At 52.5% G+C, this 21701-nt stretch overlaps 2 protein-coding genes across 4 annotated transcripts in view; one reads left to right on the top strand and one right to left on the bottom strand.

Moving 5' to 3' along the window:
- The first annotated feature begins 12815 nt into the window (after positions 1–12815).
- On the top strand, positions 12816–15887 carry DRD4 (dopamine receptor D4). The gene is made up of 4 exons (XM_058526116.1): positions 12816–13085; positions 14601–14713; positions 14802–15592; positions 15685–15887. The coding sequence occupies exons 1-4, from the start codon at positions 12816–12818 to the stop codon at positions 15885–15887; spliced, it is 1377 nt and encodes a 458-aa protein (XP_058382099.1).
- Positions 15888–20130: 4243 nt separating this feature from the next.
- The window catches only part of DEAF1 (DEAF1 transcription factor), a 35014-nt gene continuing 33443 nt past the window's right edge, over positions 20131–21701 (bottom strand). For all 3 annotated transcript variants that reach the window (XM_058526105.1, XM_058526106.1, XM_058526107.1), the window contains one exon: positions 20131–20602. In XM_058526105.1, the coding sequence (XP_058382088.1) occupies positions 20498–20602 (105 nt within the window). In that variant the 3' untranslated portion in view covers positions 20131–20497. The remainder of the gene's footprint in view (positions 20603–21701) is intronic.

Here is a 21701-nt window from a genome sequence, read left to right as displayed (position 1 = left end):
GAGGGGCACGTCCTGAGCACACACGCGAGTTTATCGCCACAACAGCTTCATTCTCCGAAGAAGCAAAGCGTGGAAGATATTCTCTACTCCTTTTTTTCGTTTTAACCAAGATTTAAATGTCAAATTAAAGTTAATTGTATCTATGCTTAGTCCTACATTAGGGGTGTTGGAGGAGGGCACTGAAAAGAATTATTTCCTCAAATCTACAATCCTGCCTTCCATCCTCCCTGGAGCCAAAAATCCAGCCTGACTTAGGTTAGCTCGGGCTGGATGCTTTCAGGGTACGAGCCCGGGACTCACATGGATACGGTGCAAAGTCACTGTGACCTTAGCGAGCATCCCCTCCTAAGAACTAGAAGAAGGAAAAGATTGTGTTATTATTATTTATGCTTTTATTATTATAGAAAATTTAAACATACAAAAGCAGACAGGATGGTGTGATGAACTCCCAAGTACCATTACCCAGCTTCCCCAACTTAGGACCAAGCTCATCTACCCCTATCCACTTTCTCTGTTTTTTTCAAATTAATTTTGGAGCAGATCTCAAAAATTGTATCGTTTCATCCTTAAGGATGTCAGTATATAGTTCCAAAAGATAAGGACGGTCAATTGTCGACTCCCCTGCAAAGATCAGCCAGGAAACCTGTGATCAAACACAGCTGATTTATCAAACTTGTAGCCAGGAGTGCTTCAGCCAACAGTCTTGATGATTCAGAGGGGAGTGTGGGGGGAGGGGTTTGGAGGGATTTGGGATAAGGCCTCAATTCCTTAAAGACCTTTCACATCATGGAACTGGCAGGGACTGAGAAAAGGCTGTGAATAGTTTAGGGCTGGTGAGCACAAGGATGCTTAAGATGACACTATATATATGGGAGGTGTCCCCACATGTTACCTCCCGAAGCTGCATTATTTTATGTTCCGGATACAGATCTGGAGTTTATGTTGTATATGATGTTAGGTAGTGACTGAGTTTCATTTTTGTCTATATGGCTGTCCAGTTGTCCAGCATTAGGTAGTGAAAAGACCATACTCTCTGCACTGCTCTTCAATGCCATTTTTATTGTAAATCGCCTGTCTGGTGTACTCAGGTTTGTTTCTGGGCTCTCTATTGCTAGATATGCCATATGTCATTCCTTGTTCTAAGTGACAATGCCTTAATTATTTCACTGTCTTAACTATAATAATTTTATGTCTAAATATCTAATCAAATCCTTTCACCTTGTTTTCCTTCAAGAGTGTCTTAGCTATTTTCGACCCTTTGCATTTCCATGTAAATTTTAGGATCAACTTGTCAAGTTCCACGAGAAGATACTGTTAGGAGGTTGATGGAAACTGCATCACATTGTTAGGTCAAATTTAGAATCGTATCCCCTTGTGGTTTCGAATTGCATTTCTCCAGTTACTCATGATGTTGAGTGTCTTCTCATGCGCTTCTGGGCCATTTGTATATCTTCTTGGAGAAATATCTGTTCAAGTTCTTTGCCCATTTTTCAATGGAATTGTTTGACTTTTGTTGTTGAGTTGTAAGAGTTCTTTATATATTCTGGATACTAGACTCTTACAAGATACGTGATTTGTAAATATTTTCTTCCATTCTGTGGGGTTTTCTTTTCATTCTCTTGATGCTTCCTTTGATGGACAAAAGGTTTTAATTTTTATTAAATCCAATGATCTATTTGTTGTTTTTGTTTGTGCTTTGGGTGTTATAGTTAAGAAACCATTGCCAAATCCAGGGTCATGATGATTTGCCCCTATATTTTCTTTTAAGAGTATTATAGTTTTAGATTGTATAGCTAGGTCTTTGATCCATTTTGACTTAATTTTTGTATATGGTGTGAGGTAAAGGTCCAACTTCATTGTTTCCGTGTGAATACCCAGTTGTCCCAAAACCACGTGCTGAAGAAACTCTTCTTTATCCACTGAATAGTCTCGACACATTGTTGAAAATCAATTGATCATAGAAGTATGGGTTTATACGTGAACTTTCAGTTCCGTTCCTTTGATCTACGTCTGTCTTTATGCTAGTACCATACCGTTTTGATTCCTGTACCTTCGTAGTAAGTTTTGAAATTGGGAGATGTGAGTCCTATAATTTTGTTTTTCTTTTTCAGGATTGTTTTGGTTATTTGGGGTTCCTTACAATTCCATATGAATTTTAGGATTGGCTTTTCCATTTCTTATGAAAAAAAAAAAGAGGACATTGGGGTTTTGGTAGGGAGTGTATCGAAGCTGTAGATCAGTTTGGTGAGAAAGGCCATCTTCACAGTATTAAGTCTTCTAACTCATGAACATTGGATTTACTTATTTGTGTCTTTAACCTCTTCCAGCAATGTTTTGTAGTTTTCAGTGTACAAGTCTTTCACCTTCTTGGTTAAATTTAATTCTAAGTATTTTATTCCTTTTGATACTATTGCAAATGAATTATTTTCTTAATTTCGTTTTTGGATTGTTTGTTGCTAGTGTATAGAAATATAACTGATTTTTATATGTTGATCTTGTATCCTGCAACTTTGTTGAATTTGTTTATTAGCTCTAACAGGTTTTGTTTTTATTTTTTTTTTAGGATTTTCTATACATAAGATCTTGTCATCTGCAAATACAAATAGCTTTACTTTTTCCTTTCCAATTTTGGATGCGGTTTATTTCTTTTTCTTGCTTAATTGCTCCAGCTAAACCTCTAGCACATGTTGAATAGAAGCAGCAAAAGTGGATAACGTTGTCTTTTTCCTGATCTTATGGGAAAAGCTTTCAGTCTCTCATCATTGAGTATGATGTTTGCTGTGTGTTTTTCATACATGGCATTTATCATGTTGAGGAAGTTTCTTTCTATTCCTAGTTTATTGAGTCTTTTCATCATGAAAGGGTGTTGGATTTTGTCAAATGCTTTTTCTGCATCAGTTGAGATGATTAAATGGGATTTTTTCTGCATTCTATTAATGTGATGTATCACATTGATTGAGTTTGGTCTGTTGGATCACCCTTGTATTCCTGGGATAAATCCCCACTTGGTCATAGTCTATAATCCTTTAAAAAATGCTGCTGGATTTGGTTTGTGCATATTTTGTTGAGGAGTTTTGTATCTGTATTAATAAGGAATATTCATCTGGAGTTTTCTTTCTTCTGATGTCATTATTGTTGTGTTTTGAGAGTTCTTTATGTATTTTGTATACAAATCATTTGCTGGAAATGAGATTTGCTCATGTTTTCTTTCATTCTGTGGCTAGAAGTTTTTAATTTTAGTGAAGTCCAGTTTATCTGCTCTTTCATTTGTAGATCATGTCTTTTGGTATCATGCCTAAAAACTCTTTGCCCAATCCCTGGTCACAAAGGTTTCCTCCTATCTTTTCTTCCAAAATTTTTATAGTTTTAGATTTACATTTAAATCTGTGATTCACTTTGAGTTAGTTTTTAAATAAAGCGTGAGGTTTAGATCGAGGGTTTTGGGGAGTTTTTTGCATATGGATGTCCAAATATCTCAATATCTTTTGTTGAAAAGACATTCTCCATTCTGCACCTTTTGCACTTTGTAAAAAATCTGCTGGCTGTATTATTGTGAGTCTACATGTGGACTTTCTATGCTGTTCCCTAAATCTGTGGGTCTATCTCTCTACCAGTTCCACACTGTCTTGATTACTGTAGCAATATAGTAATTCTTTTTCCTTTTTTTTTTTTTGTGAGGAAGATCAGCCCTGAGCTAACATCCACGCTAATCCTCCTCTTTTTGCTGAGGAAAAGTGGCTCTGAGCTAACATCTATTGCCAATCCTCCTCCTTTTTTTCCCTTTTTCTCCCCAAAGCCCCGGTAGATAGTTGTATGTCATAGTTGCACATCCTTCTAGTTGTTGTATGTGGGACTCGGCCTCAGCATGGCCGGAGAAGCAGTGTGCCGGTGCGCGCCCGGGATCTGAACCTGGGCCACCAGCAGTGGAGCGCGAGCACTTAACCGCCAAGCCACGGGGTCGGCCCTATAGTAATTCTTTTTTTTTTTTTTAATTTTATTTTTTCCCCCAAAGCCCCAGTGGATGGTTGTATGTCATAGCTGCACATCCTTCTAGTTGCTGTATGTAGGACGCGGCCTCAGCATGGCCAGAGAAGCGGTGCGTCGGTGCGCGCCCGGGATCCGAACCCTGGCCACGAGCAGCGGAGCACGCGCACTTAACTGCTAAGCCACGGGGCCAGCCCCTATAGTAATTCTTAAAATCAGGTAATATGATCCCTCCCATTTTATTCTTCACTTTCAAAGTTGTTTTGGCTAATTCTGTTTCTTTTTTCCCCCACATAAATGTTAAATCAACTTGTCTATATCTATCAGAAATCCCGCTGGACTTTTGACTGCAATTTGCGTTAAACCTATAGATCGATTTGGGGAGAATTTACATCTTTGCTTTGTGGAATCTTCCAGTTCAAGAACAAGGTGTGTCTCACTATTTATTTAGGTTTTCTTTGGTTCATTTCATCAGCATTTTGTAGTTTTCAGCATATAGATCCTGTACATGTTTTGTTAGGTTTACACATATTTCATGTATTTTTTTTAGCTATTGTAAATAGTATTGTGTTTTTAATTTTTAATTTTGGCTTCCAACTGTTCATTGCTGGAATCTAAAAATGCAGTTGGTCTTGGCGTATTGACCTTGTACCCTCAACCTCGCTAAACTGACTTATTAGTTCTAGAAGCTTTTTGTAGATTCCTTGGGGTTTTATGTAGACAGTCGTGTCATCTGTGAGTAGGGACAGTTCCACTTCTTCCTTTCCCGTCTGGATGTCTTTTATGTATGTATTTTTTGTTGCCTGATTGCACTGCCTAAAACAGCAGTACAATGTTGAATAAATGTGTTGACAGTGGACATCTTTGTCTTGTTTCTGATTTTAGGTGGAAAGCATTCAGTCTCTCACCATTAAGTGTGATGTTAGCTGCAGGTTTTTTGAAGGAGCCCTTTCTCAGTTTGACGAAGTTTCCTTAGGAAGTTTCTGGGAAGTTCCTAGATTGCTGAACGCTTTTATCATGAACAAATGTTAGATTTTGTCAAATGTTTTTTCTGCATCAATCAATACGATCCTGTGGCTTTCTTCTTCAGATTGTTAATTCGTGTTTTACGTGGATTTGAGACCCTTCTTCTTTTCAAATTAAGTCATTAATGCTATGAATTTTCCTCTAAGTACTTGTTTAGCTCTATCCCACAAATTTTGATATGATGTATTTTCACTTTCCTTCAATGCAAAATATTTTCTAATTTCTGTTGAGATTTCTTCTTTGACCCATGGATTACTTAGAATTGTGTTATTTAATTTCCAAATTTTTGGAAATTTCCTGTTATCTTTTTGTTACTATTTCTAGTTTAATGCCTTTGTGGCCAGAGAACATACTTTGCATGATTTCCATTCTTTTTTTTTTTTTTTTTTTTTGCTTTTTTTGGTGTGTGTGAGGAAGATCAGCCCTGAGCTAAGATCCATGCCAATCCTCCCTTTTTTTTTTCTTTTTGCTGAGGAAGACTGGCCCTGGGCTAACATCCATGCCCATCTTCCTCCACGTTATATGGGATGCCACCACAGCATGGCCTGACAAGCAGTGCATCGGTGCGCGCCCGGGATATGAACCCGAGCCACTAGCAGCGGAGCGCGTGCACTTAACCGCTACGCCACGGGGCTGGTCCCTCCATTCTTTTTAAAATTTGTAAGGTTTCTTGTATGATGCAGAGTATGGTTCATCTTGGTGAATGTTCCATATCCATTTGAAGAGAATATGTATCCACTGCTGTTGGATGGAGTGTTCTGTAAATGTCAGATTTACAGAACTGGTTGCTCTGTAAACCAGAACTTGGTTGCTGGTTTGTTCAGAGCCTTCTGGATATATGCTGATATTCTGTCTACTTGGTCTATTGATTAAGGAGAGATTCTTAAACTTTTGAAGAACTCTTGCAAACCAAATAAACAACATTCCCTTAAATGTTTCAAGCATCCCGTAAAACTCTGCAGCAAATGCTTACAAAACCAGCTCCAATACCTGCCCAAGTGTCACCACTAGGGCAGCGTTGGTCCCACAGCTCTGGCTTCTGTCCTGTTCTGGAAGGTCACAGCGTCCTCACTGGTCCAGGAGGATGGAGTGGCCACGCAGGACCTGCAGAGCTTTAGAGGTCGCACATCCCAACTTTCACTGCCCAGAGATTCTGGACACCCTTCTCCCAGGACTAGCCACCCTGGCTTCATCATCCTTTGTTGAGCATCTGTAAGGCCTTTGTCTGCAACCTGGGGTCACACAATCTGATCTCGCCCCTTTTATGAAGCTTAATTTACAATTTATGGCTACTCTTTTTTGTGTGTGAGGAAGACCACCCCTGAGCTAACATCTGTCGCCAATCCTCCTCCTTTTGCTGAGGAAGACTGGCCCTGGGCTAACATCTGTGCCCATCTTCCTCTATTTTATATGGGACGCCGGCACAGCATGGCCTGACAGGGGGTGTGTTGGTGCGCACCCGGGATCCGAACTGGAGTGCGCGCACTTAACCACTAAGGCACCGGGCTGGCCCCATGGCTACTCTTTTTTTTTTTTTCTTTTTTTGTGAGGGAGATCAGCTCTGAGCTAACATCCGAGGCTGATCCTCCTCCTTTTTTGCTGAGGAAGACCATCCCTGAGCTAACTTCTGTGCCCATCTTCTTCTACTTTATATGGGACGCCGCCACAGCATGGCATGACAAGCAGTGCTTTGGTGTGCTCCGGGGATCCAAACCCGCAAACCCTGGGCCGCTGTAGCTGACCGCACGCACTTAACCGCTTGCGCCACCGGGCCGGCCCCCTTTGCTACTCTTTTGGATGTACAGTTCTATGAGTTTTGAAAAATGTATTCAACTTTGTAACCACCACCAGTTCCATCAGCCCCAAAATTCGCTCAAGCCCTTTATCGTCAGGCCTGACTCCGAGCCCCCGGTGGCCACAATTCTAAGTGTATAGACACTTTATAACAAATCATCAAAGACATGAGGCAAAAACTGATACAGAGAAATAGAAAAACCCACCATTATACTTGGAGACTTCACTACTCCCCTCACAGCAATTAACAGAATAGACGGAATATTGGCAAGGACACAGAAGGCCTGAAGGGCACCATCCTGATGGACCTGACTTTTACAGGACTCTCCACCCGAGACAGCAGAAAACACATTCTGTTCAAGTGCACACGGAACATTTATCAAAATAGACTATATTCTGGGCCATAAAATAAACCTTAACAAATTTAAAAGAATTGAGATCCTACAAAGCATTTTTTTTCTCACCATAATGGAATCAAACTAGAAACAAATAATAGAAAGATAACAGGAAAATTGCCAAACATTGGAAATTAAACAACACAGTTCTAAGTAATCCATGGATCACAGAAGAAGACTCGGGGAAGGTAGAAAATATTTTGAACTGAACATAATTGAAAACAAAAATTTGTGGTATGCATCTTAGAGAGAAATGTATAGCATTAAATGTTTATGTTAGAAGAGAAAAACTACCTCAAATGAATGGCCTTAAGAAACTAGAAAAAGAAGAACAAATTAAGTACAAGGCAAGCAGAAGGAAGGAAATAATAAAAATAAGAGTAGAAATCAATAAGATTGAAAACAAGCAAACAAAAAAACTATACAAAAAATTCAGTGAAACCAAAAGAAAGCTGGGTCTTTGAAAAGGTCAGTGAAATTAATAAACCTCCAGGGAGACTGACCAAGAAGAAATGGAAGATAAATTAATGAACACAAAGGGTGAAAGAGGCATTGTCACCAGGGACCTTACAGGTACAAAAAAGATGAGGGAACATTATAAACAACTCTAGGCCCATAAATTTGAAAACTAACATGAAATAGACCAATTCCTTGGAAGACAGACTACCACCTTCACTCAAGAAGAAATAGATAGCCCAGACAGCCCTATACGTATTAAAGAAATTGACTTCGGGGCGGGCCCCGTGGCGTAGCGGCTAAGTGCGCACGCTCGGCTGCGGCGGCCCGGGGTTCGCAGGTTTGGATCCCGGGCGCGCACAAACGCACCGCTTGTCAGGCCATGCTGTGGCAGCGTCCCATATAAAGTGGAGGAAGATGGGCACAGATGTTAGCCCAGGGCCAATCTTCCTCAGCAGAAAGAGGAGGATTTGCATCCGATGTTAGCTCAGGGGTGATCTTCCTCACACACACAAAAAAGAAATTGACTTCGGGGCCGGCCCGGTGGCGCAAGTGGTTAAGTGCGCGCGCTCCGCTGCGGCGGCCCGGGGTTCGCTGGTTCGGATCCCGGGCGCGCACCGACGCACTGCTTGGCAAGCCATGCTGTGGCGGCGTCCCATATAAAATGGAGGAAGATGGGCACAGATGTTAGCCCAGGGCCGTCTTCCTCAGCAAAAAAAGAGGAGGATTGGCGGATGTTAGCACAGGGCTGATCTCCTCACAAAAAAAAAAAAAAAAAAAAAAAAAAAAAAAAAAAAAAAGAAATTGACTTCATGGTTAGAACCCATCCAACAAAGAAAACTCCAGGCCCAGATGTCTTCACTGGCTAATTATTCCCACCCTTAAGGAAGAATTAATATCAATTCTATGCAATCTATGACAGAAAAGAGAAGAGAAGGGAATGCTTCCCAACTCATTTTATGAAACGAGCATTACTCTGGGACCAAACCCAGACAGAAACAATATAAGAAAAGAAAACCACAGACCAATGTCTTTCATGAATATAGACACCGAAATCCTCCACAAGTATTACCAAATTGAATCTAGCAATGTAGAAAAAGGGTGATGAACCGTGGCCAAATGGGGTCTACGCCATGAAGAAAGGCTGGTCCGGCATTCAAAAATCAACAATGCAACTCACCACATCAGTGGACTAAAGAAGAAAAACCATGTGATCATATTAATAGATGCAGTAAAAGTATCTGACAGAATTCAACATCTATGCATGTTAAGAACTCTCAGAAAACTAAGAAAAGAAGAGAACTTCCTTAACCTAATAAGGAACCAAAAACCACAGCTAACATCATACTTTAATGGTAAAAGACAGGGTTTTCCCCATAAGATTGAGAACAAGGCAAAGATGTCTGTTTTCACCATTTCATTTTTTTTTTTAAAGGTTCTTTTTTTTCCTTTCCTCCTCAAAGCCCCAGTACATAGTTGCATATCCTCATTGTAGGTCTTTCTAGTTCTTCTATGTGGGACGCGGCCTCAGCATGGCTTGATGAGCAGTGAGTAGGTCTTCGCCCAGGATCTGAACCGGCTAACCCGGGGCCACAGAAGCAGAACACACGATCTTAACCACTACACTACCGGGCCAGCCCCTCACCATTTCTTAACAACATTGTATTCAAGTTTCAGTCAATAAAATAAGGGAAAACAAAAGAGAGAGAGGAAGAAAGGAAGGGAGGGAGGGAGGAAGGAAGGAAGGAAAGAAAGTCATCCAGATAGGAAAGGAAGAAATAAAACCGTCTCTATTCATGAACAAGATAATTGTCAATGTAGAAGTTCTGGAGAAAACTTAAAAAAAAAAATCCTTAAACTAATAGTGAGTTTAGCAACATCAAACGATACAAGGTCAACACACAAAAACTGTGTTTCTACTTGTTAGCAATGAACAATTAGAAACCCAATTTTTAAAAAAGTACCATTTATAATCATACCAGAAAACACAAAATACTTAGGTATAAATCTTACAAAGTATGTGCAGGATCTGTATGCCAAAAACTACAAAATACTGATGAAAGAAATCAAAGAAAATCTAAATAAATGGAGAGATTTACTATGTTCATGGATTGCAAGACTCAATATCGTTAAGACGTCAGTTTTCCCCAAATAACTGTATAGGTTCAGCACCATCCCAATTCTCAGCAGGACTTTTTCTTAGATACAGACAAGCTCATTCTAAAGTTCATACATAAAGACAACAGAACTGGAACAGCACAAACAGTTTTGTGAAAAAACAAAGAGGACTCACTGTCTGATTTCCTGACTTACAATAAAGCCACAGTAATCAAGACTGCGTGTTACTGCTGAAAGGAAAGATGCATAGACAATGGAGCAGAAGACAGTGTCAAGAAACAGCCCCACACAAACATGATCAATTGATTTTTGACAAAAGTTCAAAGGCAATTCAGTGGAGAAAAGATAGTCTTTTCAACAGATGATGCTGAGACAGCTGGACATTCATAGGCAAGAAAAAAAAAAGAACCTCAACACATACTTGACACATTAAAATTAACTTAAATACGCTGTTAGGAGAATGAAGAGGCAAGCTAGTCTGGGAGAAAATATTTTCAAATCACATATCTGACTTTTTCTTTTTTTTTCCATTGTAGTGTACAATGGCATGTCGTGATTTTTACTGTCATTTCCCTGATGGCTAATGATGTTGAGTACTTTCTCATATGCTTATGGACCATTAGGATACCCTCCTTTGTAATATGCCTGTTCAAGACCTTTGCCTTTGGCCGGCCCCGTGGCTTGGCGGTTAAGTGCGTGAGCTCCGCTGCTGGCGGCCCAGGTTCGGATCCCGGGCGCGCACCGACGCACCGCTTCTCCGGCCATGCTGAGGCCGCGTCCCACATACAGCAACTAGAAGGATGTGCAACTATGACATACAACTATCTACTGGGGCTTTGGGGAAAAAAAAAAAGAGGAGGATTGGCAATAGATGTTAGCTCAGAGCCGGTCTTCCTCAGCAAAAAGAGGAGGCTTGGCATTGATGTTAGCTCAGGGCTGATCTTCCTCACAGGAAAAAAAAAAAAGACCTTTCCCTTTGTTAAAATTGGATTGTCTGTCTTTTCTTGTTGATTTGACAGAGCTCTTTATGTATTCTGGATCTGCATCCTTTATCAGAGATCTATATTGCACACATCTTTTCCCTGTCTGGATTGCCTTTTCACTCTTAATGGTGAATGGTGAATGGTGAATGGTCCCTCCTGGAGACCATGAGGGAACTCCAAGCAGATCAGAGGCTAGGCTGGACTCACCACTTTCCACCCAACCTGACATCACAGGGCCACCTCTGCCTTGGACGTCTGTCCTGGGAGAGAAGAAACTTCCTCCTGCCCCAGGCACCTACTGATTGCATGAAAGGGATTGAATGCAACTCGGACCTAGATGCCCGTCTACACCTCCATCCTGCACACACCTTTCCTTTATCAGACCTCTCGGGATTCTGCCCTTTCCGAATATCCTCTCGGCATCTGTCTTTCCAGAGTCCTTGTATTCTTTCTAATATACACACTCTCTGCCCATCAAGCTGGCCCCTGTGTCCCCTGTTACCTTTGAAATCAGGACCCCTGATTCCTGGCAACAGCTCTATGCTCCAGGTCCATCCTGAGTTTTCTGGCCCTCCCAGGCTGGGGGAGCCAGACAAGAAAACGAGGGGCTGGGATGTGCCTCAGGTGGTCCCCAGACTGATGGAGAGCCCACTTCATGGCCCCTTTGGTGACAGGGCTCTAGGTCGTGTGTCACCCCGATTCTAGTGAGTCCATAGTGAAAATTCTCACTGTAATTCATTTTCCATGTTCATCCTTTCTGTGCACTTTTATCATCTGAGGGAGGACAGTCGGGGCTGACCCCTCTGTCACGCACAGCCGTCCGTCTCTGGCCAACTCTGTACTGTGGGTCTACTCTGCAAGGAGTCTTACCTAGGTGGACCTGGGGCCCTCCCCACAGAGCATCCAGACTCCCACAGTCGTGTGTCGGCAGGAGGGGTGATGGGCCCAGTGAGTTCACAGGTCTGGTGGGCGCAGGGCGAGAAGGTTCTCATTGTGGGCTTCTCTCTGAAGAGGGGGGTGACTCAGGTGACACCAGTGTCTGAAGGACGTGCAGAACCACAGCGGTTGCTAAGCTTCCTGAGCGCTCCTCCCAGCCCTTCCTGTGTTATCTCATTTAAGGCTCTGGGAGGTAAGCACCAATTTCCCGGGCTCAGAGGGGCACACAACCTGCTCAGGGTCACAGGCTCCAAGGTGATGGAGCTGGGATGGGGGTTGACCACTCCATTGCCCACCCTGGAGGATGGAGGGTCAGGCAGTGGCTGCGGGTGGAGCGACTAAGCGTCGTCCTGGGTACCGGAGGAGAGGCTGCTTTGCGGGATGGGGTGCAGGGCCCTGCACTGGAGTCTGAGTCATTGCGGGGGTCGCGCCAGGGCAAGGAGAGATTGGGCGGAGTGGGGTGCAGCAGGGAGGAAGGGTGCGCACGGAGCTTGTACCTCACGCACCGCCGATCATCAGGGGCCCAAGGGGAAGGCGCCCGAGCGCTCGGGGCCTGTGGGTGGAGCCTGGGCTCGGGTCTCCTCGCGTCTGGCGGAACCGCCCTGAGAAGGATGTTCTTCCGAAGCCTCGTGAACAGGCTGGAGTTAGAAGCGGCCCCGCCTCCGCCTCGAGGCGCCTCCGGGAGCGTCCCTGAGGGGACACCCAGCTTGGGCACATACAGGGACCCGGGGGTCTCTGGGGCCGGCGGGATGGCGCTGGCGTGGATGTCTGTGCGCCTCGGAGTATGATCCGGCCGACCTTCTATCCCCGTCGGTTTCTTGGGGCGGAGATCCGCGCGTCCCCGCCAACCCTGCGCGGCGCGGGGCTATCCTGGGCTCGCCTGTGCCAATCACCTCGCTTAACTCGCATCTCACCGGGCCGTTGCATTTGTCCACCTGCAAAAGTCCAAGATGGACAAATACAGGGTGCCTCTTGGAGCGTCCCGGGGCCCACCGAGGGCGGGGCGGATGAGGGCGGGGCTAAGGCCGGGCGGGGGCGTGCCCGAGGGCGGGGCTCCCGGTTCGCGCCCTGGTCACTGTCCGCGGTGCTGAGCGCCCGCCGGGGCGCAGGGGGCCGGTGCGCCATGGGGAACCGCAGCGCCGCGGACGCGGACGCGCTGCTGGCTGGGCGAGGGCCGGCGGCGGGCGGCGGCGCGGGGACCCCCGGGGCGGCGGCGGCGCTGGCGGGGGGCGTGCTGCTCATCGGCGCGGTGCTCGCGGGGAACTCGCTCGTGTGCGTGAGCGTGGCGGCCGAGCGCGCCCTGCAGACGCCCACCAACTACTTCATCGTGAGCCTGGCGGCCGCCGACCTCCTGCTCGCCCTGCTCGTGCTGCCTCTCTTCGTCTACTCCGAGGTGAGCCCGCGGCCACCGCCGCACGCGCGCCCCTCACCTGCTCCTTCGTCCCCTGTGCCGGTCCACGCCGAGGACCCAGCGCGGCTCGGCCACTTGGCTTCTCAGGAACCTCGAGCTGGGCGATTGGAGGGGCGCTGCGCCGGGTCCCAGGCGGACCGGAGCCTCCCTCCCCTCCGAACCCCACTCCCCTCCCCCAACTCGCTGTCCATCTCCCTGCTTTGCTGTCTGTCTGCACTCCCTCTTCTGTCCCTTTCTTCTCTTCTCCCTCTGTCTTGGCGTCTGCTACCCAAGAGATGCCTCTATCCTTCAAGCCAGACATCCCAGAAACAGGCGACTTTGGCAGTCCAGCCACCTCTCCATCCCCTCAGCTGGGTTCTGATCCCCAGGAGAGCCAGCTGGACAGACAGGCAGATGCAGCCTTAGCCCCCGGCTCCCCCTGGGCCACAGAGACACACATCACTGCACGAGGCCACCAGGAGCACGAACACACCAGCTCGCCCCACAGAAGGAGCCCTCACTCATGCACAGACTGGGCCCCCAGCTGGAAGGATGCTAGCTGCCAGGAGCTGCCAGGCAGTAGGCATGGCTAGAGGGAGGGGACAACCTGGGGCGAGGAGCCTCCACCCCCAGACCAGGTCTGACCCTTGGGTGGGTCCCCCTTTGTGCCAGGCCCATCTGCTCCACAGTCTGGGCAGAGGGAAGCTGCTTAGGGCTGGGTTGGGGACACAGTGTCCTGGGCTGGGGGGAGGGGAGACTTGGTTTTTCTAAGGTGGACACTGAGTCCAGGCAGGGCTGGGGCAGAGGCTAGCAGGGCAAGGACATGCATGACCTGCCGCTCCCGGAGCTGCAGACAGACGTCACAGTGACGGCTCTTAAGCTCCTAATCGTCCCAAATCAGCGGGAGGGGATTTAGAAGGGGGGGCGGCTGTCTGCTCCTTTGCCCTTGGTGGGAGCGCTGGGCACAGTGCCGAGGCCTTTATATTTTTTAACTCATTTATCCTCAGGACAATTATGTGAGTACTGTCATCACCCTCATTTTACAGATGAGGGGACAGAAGTGAAGTGACTCAACCAAAGTCCCAGAGCAGTGGCAGAGTTTAACAACACAGGCTGGTTCCTAGCCATGGAAACAGGAGTGGTGGGCTTCATGCTCCAGGGTAGCAGGGCCCCCCTGCCCAGGTGGGGCCCCTGGGGCCCTGAGCCCATCATCAGATATCATAATCCTCAGGCCTGTCTCAGTTCTAACAGAAAGGAGACCTGGGGGTGTGTCTCTTGGCGCCTGTTCTGGGGAGGACTGCCGAGGCCCGTGGGTCGGGGCAGAGCCTGGGCAGCTGCCCCTGGTTCACCCCGGCTCCCTCCCCCTCTGATATTCAGCCTCTGCTCCCCAAAATAGTGGGGGTCAGAAAGACGGAGCGACCAGTGGCTGTGAGGGCTGCTGGCCTGGCCGTGGCTGGGGGAACGTCAGCGGGTCTTGTGTCTGTTGTTGCTGTGGCGTCCCCTCTCCTGGCGGCCCAGGTGCAGGGCGGCGTGTGGCTGCTGAGCCCCGGCCTCTGCGACGCGCTCATGGCCATGGACGTGATGCTGTGTACGGCCTCCATCTTCAACTTGTGCGCCATCAGCGTGGACAGGTGGGCCGCCCGCTGCCCCGCCTCGTGCCCCTGCGCGCGCGCTGCGCCCCCTCCCCTGTCCCCGCTCCGCTCACCGCGCTCCCCGCAGGTTCGTGGCCGTGGCCGTGCCCCTGAGCTACAACCGCCAGAGCCGGGGCGGCCGTCAGCTGGTGCTCATCGGCGCCACGTGGCTGCTGTCGGCTGCGGTGGCGGCGCCCGTGCTGTGCGGCCTCAACGACGCGCACGGCCGCGACCCCGCCGTGTGCCGCCTGGAGGACCGCGACTACGTGGTCTACTCGTCCGTGTGCTCCTTCTTCCTGCCCTGCCCGCTCATGCTGCTGCTCTACTGGGCCACCTTCCGCGGGCTGCGGCGCTGGGAGGCCGCCCGCCGCGCCAAGCTGCGCGGCCGCGCGCCCCACCGGACCAGCGGCCCCGGCCCGCCCCCCGACGCCACCCCGCCCCCCGGGCCGCCCTCCAACGCCATCCCGCCCTCCGACACCATCCCGCCTCCCTGCCAGCTGGCCCCCGATGCCACCGCGTCCTCCGACGCCACCGCGCCCCCCGGCCCGAAGACTCTGGACACCGCTGAGCCCCCCACTCTGTCGGCCCCCGACGCCATCCCGTCCCCGGGCCCACCGCCCCCTGATGCCACCGCACCCCCCAGCCCACAGACTCTGGACGCCACTGCGCCCCCCGGCTCGCTGCCCCCCGACGCCATCCTGTCCCCCGGCCCACAACCCCCAGGTGCAACCCTGCTCCCTAATGCCACACCGCCCCCCGACGCCACCCCGACCCCCGACGCTGTCCCAGCCAAGCCCCCGCTGCAGGCCCGCAGGAGGAGGCGCGCCAAGATCACCGGCCGGGAGCGCAAAGCCATGAGGGTCCTGCCCGTGGTGGTCGGTGGGTGCCCGCCCCGGGGCGGCGCGGAGGGGAAGGAGGCAGCGCCCGGGGGGCGGGCGGGGCGCCCGGCTCACCCCTCCCCGTCCCCCCAGGGGTCTTCCTGCTGTGCTGGTCGCCCTTCTTCGTCGTGCACATCACGCGGGCGCTGTGTCCCGCCTGCGCCGTGTCCCCGCGGCTGGTCAGCGCGGTCACCTGGCTGGGCTACGTCAACAGCGCTCTCAACCCGGTCATTTACACGGTCTTCAACGCGGAGTTCCGCACCGTCTTCCGCAAGGCCCTGCGCCTCCACTGCTGAGCGCCCGCCCGCCCCCGCTGCTCTGCGACGTCGGGCCAGGCCTGCGGAGGGGGCCGGTTGGTATCTGATTAAATAGATTCTTTTGCAAACGCCCCTGGGAAGGGTCCTGGGGGATGGGGGGGGGAAGGAGGAGGAGCTGCTGCCGCTTGGGGAGAGCAGGCCCTCACCGACCCCCATCCAGCCGGGTAACCCCTGCCTTCCTTTGGAGGAAGCCCAGAGAACAGGCCCCATGAAGCGGCTGCCCACTCAGGGTGAGGTCGGAGGGAACCGGCTCTGCCCTTGGGGTGGGCGGCGAGGCTCCAGGGAGGCCAGTTCAGCTCTACCCAGAGGAGAAGCATCCGGAACCGGAGCCGCCCTTGCCTGGGAAGGCCAGGGCTCTGCTGGCTGGGGCTGCCCATGTTCACTCTCCGTGCCCCCACAGCCTCCTCCAACAGATGCCTCCCCGACACCTGCTGCAGCCCCCCACCAGCTATTCCCCCCAGCAGCCTCCTCCCCGCCGGCCCCCAGGGTTGCCTCCCTCTCTCTCAGTGGGAGAGAGTGGATGGCTCATCCTCAGGGATGAACCTGGCCCCGGGCGTGGCAGTTCCCTGAGGCTGCCCCTTCCCTGTGGGAAGATGACCACCGAGGGCCGGTCAGCAGCCAGGCCTCGCCCAGACTGGCCCCCGCTCCTCCAAGGACCAGCCAAGGTGGCCGCTCCACTGTCCCTGCAAAACACCGCTGAGCTGCCTCCCCCCATCTTGGCAGCGGCCTGGAGGTCAGAGCACAGCCTCCTGCCAGCTTCTGACCAGAGGATGCCCAGAGCCCCGAGAAGGGCCTGGGTGCTGGGCGGGACCCCCGAGGCGGCCCCACAGGGCACTCAGTCACCCTCTGCCTCAGCGATGCCCTTGGGGCCAGGCCAGGGCGCGGGAGCAGGGAGGAGGTGCGGGGCCCAGGCCAGGCAGAGCCACCCAGGGTGCCCTCTGTGCTAGGGCTGCCTGGCTCCCCTGCCCTCAGTGTGGTCCCCTGACCAGGGACGGCCCACCTGGACTTCATCCTGGCTCCCCCAGCCCCAGGGCCCTCTGCTCCCTGTGCTGCTGGCTGAGTGTTCCCGTGGGGAGGATGCTGTCAGTGACAGACAGCCATTGCAAAGTGCTAAGTTCTCCTCTGAACATGAGGAATTATGGGCTACAGCACCAGGCACAACCTCGGCGTGTTAAAATATCCCGTGCAGAGAGGGGACCGCCCCTTCCCCTCTGGGTGCGCACCCTCTGCTGCTCATGGTCTTATTGCCGCCTCCTCCGAGAAGCTTACCCTGATCACCCCCAGGACCAGCCTGTCCACACCCCCTTGGAGAGACTTGTCCTCAGGGAACCGTCTGAGTAACGATGGGTTCACATCTGTCTCCTGCTGGACCGGGGGCTGACGAGGGGCGCTGTGCTCCCGCGCCCGCACAGGGTCCGACAGGCGGGGGTAGCACCTGGGTGGGACGCCAGCACTGGTGGCTGCCTGAGCTTCGGGCACCTTCTTGCCTGTGAAGTGTGGGGACAGCCACAGCAGACACACCGGCTCTCCCCCCAGGGTGTGTCCCCCCGACACTCAGAGGGGCCCCCGGCGGCACGGCTGAGCCCCTGCCCTGCCGGCTGTTCCAGGCAGACGCCCCAAGCCGGCCGATGGTCCCTCCAGATCTCTGAGACTTGAAGTCAAGACCAGGGAGGGGGCACTGGGGCTGTGTCAGGCTGACGGCAGGTCCGAGTGAGGGGCCCTGGACTGTGGCCGCGGGCCCCCAGCGTGCCCACTTCAGGCGGCCAGGGCTAGTTTCTGCTGCTGCCACCAGAGGCCCTCCACCAGCACCACACCCGCCTGCCAGCTGTGGGCACCTGCGGCTCTGCCCACCCCACCCAGGCTGCATCTGTGTAGAGCGAGGCCACGTCCGCATCCCGTGCGCCCCTTCTCATCACCTGGACGTGCAGACAGGGCTGACGTGCTCCTGAGCGCAAGGGCCAGCCCAGCGAGCTGCACCTCCCCCGGGGCTGAGCTGCGGGTGGCCCCCCACCGTCCCACCAACCTGTGGGCAGACACTTGCAGCCCACAGAGGGGGACGAGGCGGACGCGGGGGGACAAGGTGCAAGTCTGCAGACCCAGGTGGAGCAGGGGGCGCCTCAGCTGTCCCAGCATGCTTGGCTGGCCCACCAGGTGCCGAGGGCCGCCCAGCCTGCAGCTCTTTGGAGGACCTGCGGCGCCCCGCGTGGCCTGGCCCACGCTGACCACTGGCTGGCAGAAGCTGGCCCCTCGCCTGTCCCTCGCAGCGGCGGCGTCTGGCTGGAGATGCCAGCAGGTGTGTTGACACAAACTCTTACGACTGCTGACAAACCCTCAGTGTCCCTGAGAGCAAATTTCCAGAAGCTGCCCGACGGCCATGGCTACACAGAGACGGCTTCACAGGCTTAGAAACAACACCCTTCGGAAAACTGTCCCCCAAACTGCAGTCCCGAGGCTTCCAAAGACAAGAGGGAGGATGAGCTGCCCCTGACCCAGCAAACCCCTGCCTGCAGGCCCGCCCGCTCTGCACAGCCTGGTCCTCAGGAGGCCCGTGCTGACTGTCCACATCAGGGGTTGCTGTGCGGGGCCACCCGCCACGCTGGGCACTTGGACCCCTCCCCTGCAGGCTGCGCCTCAGCCTGCAGTTGCTTGTTTAGCATTTCCAGGTTTGGGGTGTTCCCTCTCGGGGTGCGGGTCCCTTCACAGCCCCCTCCGGCTGAGGCTGACAGGGCCCCTCCTCCCCCGTCCTCACGTTCCTGCGCCTGTAGGCTGAGCAAACCGGGGGGGTGTCTGCACCGGCGAGAGCTGAGAAGCCCCCACTGCCACCTTCACTCACCCCAGGAGGGAGTCTTGGGGCACTGTGGGGCTGCGCTCCCCACATTCCCGGCTGGGGGTATGAGCCCTGACTCCTCGGGCCTTCGCTTCCGAGAGGTAGTGGCAGATGAAATGCCAGGACAGCAGCCACTTACTGCACCAGTCCTTGTTAAAGTAAGAAACCCCGCGTCAACCAGCTCAGTCCCCAGACAGAGCTTCTGGGGAGAAGCTCCCGCCACCTGGAGCCAGGCTCGGCCGGAGACAACAGGCGCCTCCTGAGCTCCCACGCTCACACCCCTTTTCCTGTCTGGACTCTGGCCGCCCCCTTGCCTCATCCTGGAGCCAGCGTCCCAAAAGGCAAGTCTCCAGGGCGCTATGGACTTGGAAGAACCTTCTGGAAGCAGGAGCCTGAGGAGGATGCAGGCCTGGGAGAATTCGTTCATGCCCACAGTGGCGTGATCGTGGAGGACACACAGCTCACAGAACTGCTTCAGGGTGAGCGTCAGAATCAAAGTCTGTAAACTGGTCCTAACCTTGGCAGTCGAGCTAGGCTCACCCCCGTGGCACCCCCGCCATGGAGAATCTTCCCCCAAGGTAGGAGGGACCTCGGAGCCTCCTCAGTGCAGAGAAAACAGCGACCACAGGACCACGGCTCCGGGGCCATGAGGGCTTTTCTGGAAACCTATGGAAGCATCCAGAACATGAGTGACTGCTCCTTGGCAGCACTCTTGATCAGCAGCAGAGGCAGGTCTCGTTTCCAGAGCCAGCTGAGCCTGATGCCCAAACGTGTTGGTGGCGAGTCCCCAGGTGCTGGCCCTGGCTGACCCCCTCCGTCCTCCTTGCCCAGCTCCTGGGACAGGCCGGGCGAGGGCAGTGAGAAGGGGCAGAGACACAGAGATGCCCCGGGCGCAGGCCACACGCACGCTCTGAGGTCTCCCAGCCCGGGTGGGTCAGGCCCCGCTCCCTGCCGGGCTGGGCCAGCCAGCGTGGGAGAAGTGAGGTGGCCGCGGGCGCCCGGGGCCGCCCAGTGGTGGTCAGTGAAGGGCGGGGCCACAGGGCCAGGCTTGCTCCCGATGGGCCCGCGTTCTTGGGGTGCGGTCTCGCCCTAAAGGGAAGGAATGGCACTTCTCCAGTACAAACAGGCCATCCCCTCGCGCTGGCCACGGAGGCAGCAGGTCCAGATGCCCCGTCACCTCAGAGACTGGACAGGCGGCTCGGCCTTCCCGGCGGGGCCTGAGGGACCCACACGCCTGGGGCAGTGCCACCCTCGAGCTCCCACCTCTGCTCCAGCTCCTCGGGTGACAGACACCAGGGGAGGACGCTGCAGTGGCCTCGCCGACCCCACCGGTCAGCGCACTCCCTGAACCTCAGCCTCCAAGCTGCGCCAACGGGATGACAAACCTGAGGCCGCTGGAGCTGGAGTCCCCCGTCCGGGCGGAGCAGGGGGACGTCACCTTTATTGACAGACACATGTATGTACACACGTGTTACACAACACGACACACCCGTGGGTAAGACCGGACGCTCATGATCCAAGGGATAAAAAAGAGCACCGAGAGGAGGCGCCGAGGTGGCCCGGGGCCGCCCGTCCCCACGGCCCCAACCCTCCTTGGGCTTCTGGCGGCAGGAGTTCATTTCCAGGGCACAGGTCACTTAAAGTCTGTTAATAACTTGGCCAGCAAGTTTCTTCACCTTCTCCTCAACGTCCCCTAAAGTCCTCAAGGGGTCCTGGACCTGCGACAGGCTCGTGGCACCACGGAGGGGGACCCGGCGTGCTCTCACACAGTGACTTTCTCCATCACGCTCTCAGTGACATGGACTTCGTCCGCCTGGACGGTGACGGCCGCCGACTGCCCGCACATGTGCTGGTGGTCCTTCCAGTCCTGAAAGGAAGGACACCCACGTTACCAGGAGCTGCCACCAGGGCCGGAGCAGGAAGTCTGCCCCAGGAGCACGGCCTGTGAGGACTGCCACCCCGAGGCTGCAGTCCTGCGCCAGCCGTGTGCCCAGCCCGCCCAGGGGTCTCTGCCAAGCCCAGCCTTGCCCACCCTCGTGTTTAAGGGACCAGCTCAAAAGGCAAACAGCCCACGAGCCTTGAAACACTGAGACCCTGACACATGTCCATGCTCTGACCCCTGTTCCCTTTCAGGGGAGAAAAGAAAGAAGCGTACATGCGGAGAAGCGCTGACAGCTGACACGCCGCCCACGGTGTCATTATAATTGAAAAAGAGAAAAAACAAGGCTGCAGCCAGCCACGTGTCTGCGGGAGGGTTTGGTGGCCGTGGCTCATGGGAAGATAGGGGACGGCGTAGGTGCTGAGCGGGACACCAGCTCCTCCATGTCCACCGTGCCCCCGCTCTGGGCAGGTGCCGCCATCAGCCCGGTACAGGCGGGACCATGGCGAGGGCCGCCCCTCGGCTCTGGAGGAGGCGTGACGGCAGGGAAGACGGCCGGCCGCATGAGTCAGGACAGGGGTGCCCCAGACACACGGCGGGCGAGGGCTGGCAGCAAAGAAGGACAGGACGGATCACACGCGCGCGCGCACACACACGCACACATACGCACACACACAGGAGCATCCCGATGCCCATGGGGGCAGTTCCTGGATGGACGCACTCCAGCTGGTTGTCTGCTGGCCTGTGTTTTCCAAATTTTCTACAGTAAGTGTACCTGAGTCTTATAACAACAAAGTAAGATTTGAAATCATTATATCAACAGAATAAAACCTTAATTTGAAAATTACCTGAAAGGAGACTCTGATATCTACGCAGTATGTGAAAACGTCAGGCACGCCGGGGCCACGTGCACGGCCTTTCACACCATGCATACAAATTAACTGAAAATGGATCATAAACCTAAACATAAGAGCCAAAATTATCAACGTTTTAGAAGAAAACGGGAGATTTTCCTAACCTTGATTTAGGTAAAAGTTCTCTGACGCCATGGTGTGATCTCCATCAAAAAAATTTTTTTGATAAACTG

This window comes from Diceros bicornis, chromosome 31, assembly GCF_020826845.1.
Source record: "Diceros bicornis minor isolate mBicDic1 chromosome 31, mDicBic1.mat.cur, whole genome shotgun sequence".
Lineage (NCBI taxonomy): Eukaryota > Metazoa > Chordata > Mammalia > Perissodactyla > Rhinocerotidae > Diceros > Diceros bicornis.
The sequence above is the reverse complement of the archived record's forward strand: the minus strand, read 5'-3'. Positions and strand labels throughout refer to the sequence as shown.

Excerpts from the sequence above, each read along its gene's own strand:
- DRD4 (XM_058526116.1), top strand. The coding sequence starts at position 12,816 with ATGGGGAACCGCAGCGCCGCGGACGCGGACGCGCTGCTGGCTGGGCGA. Across the intron at positions 14,714-14,801 it reads TGCGCCATCAGCGTGGACAG|GTTCGTGGCCGTGGCCGTGC; the intron begins GTGGGCCGCCCG and ends CGCTCCCCGCAG. Across the intron at positions 15,593-15,684 it reads GGTCCTGCCCGTGGTGGTCG|GGGTCTTCCTGCTGTGCTGG; the intron begins GTGGGTGCCCGC and ends CCGTCCCCCCAG.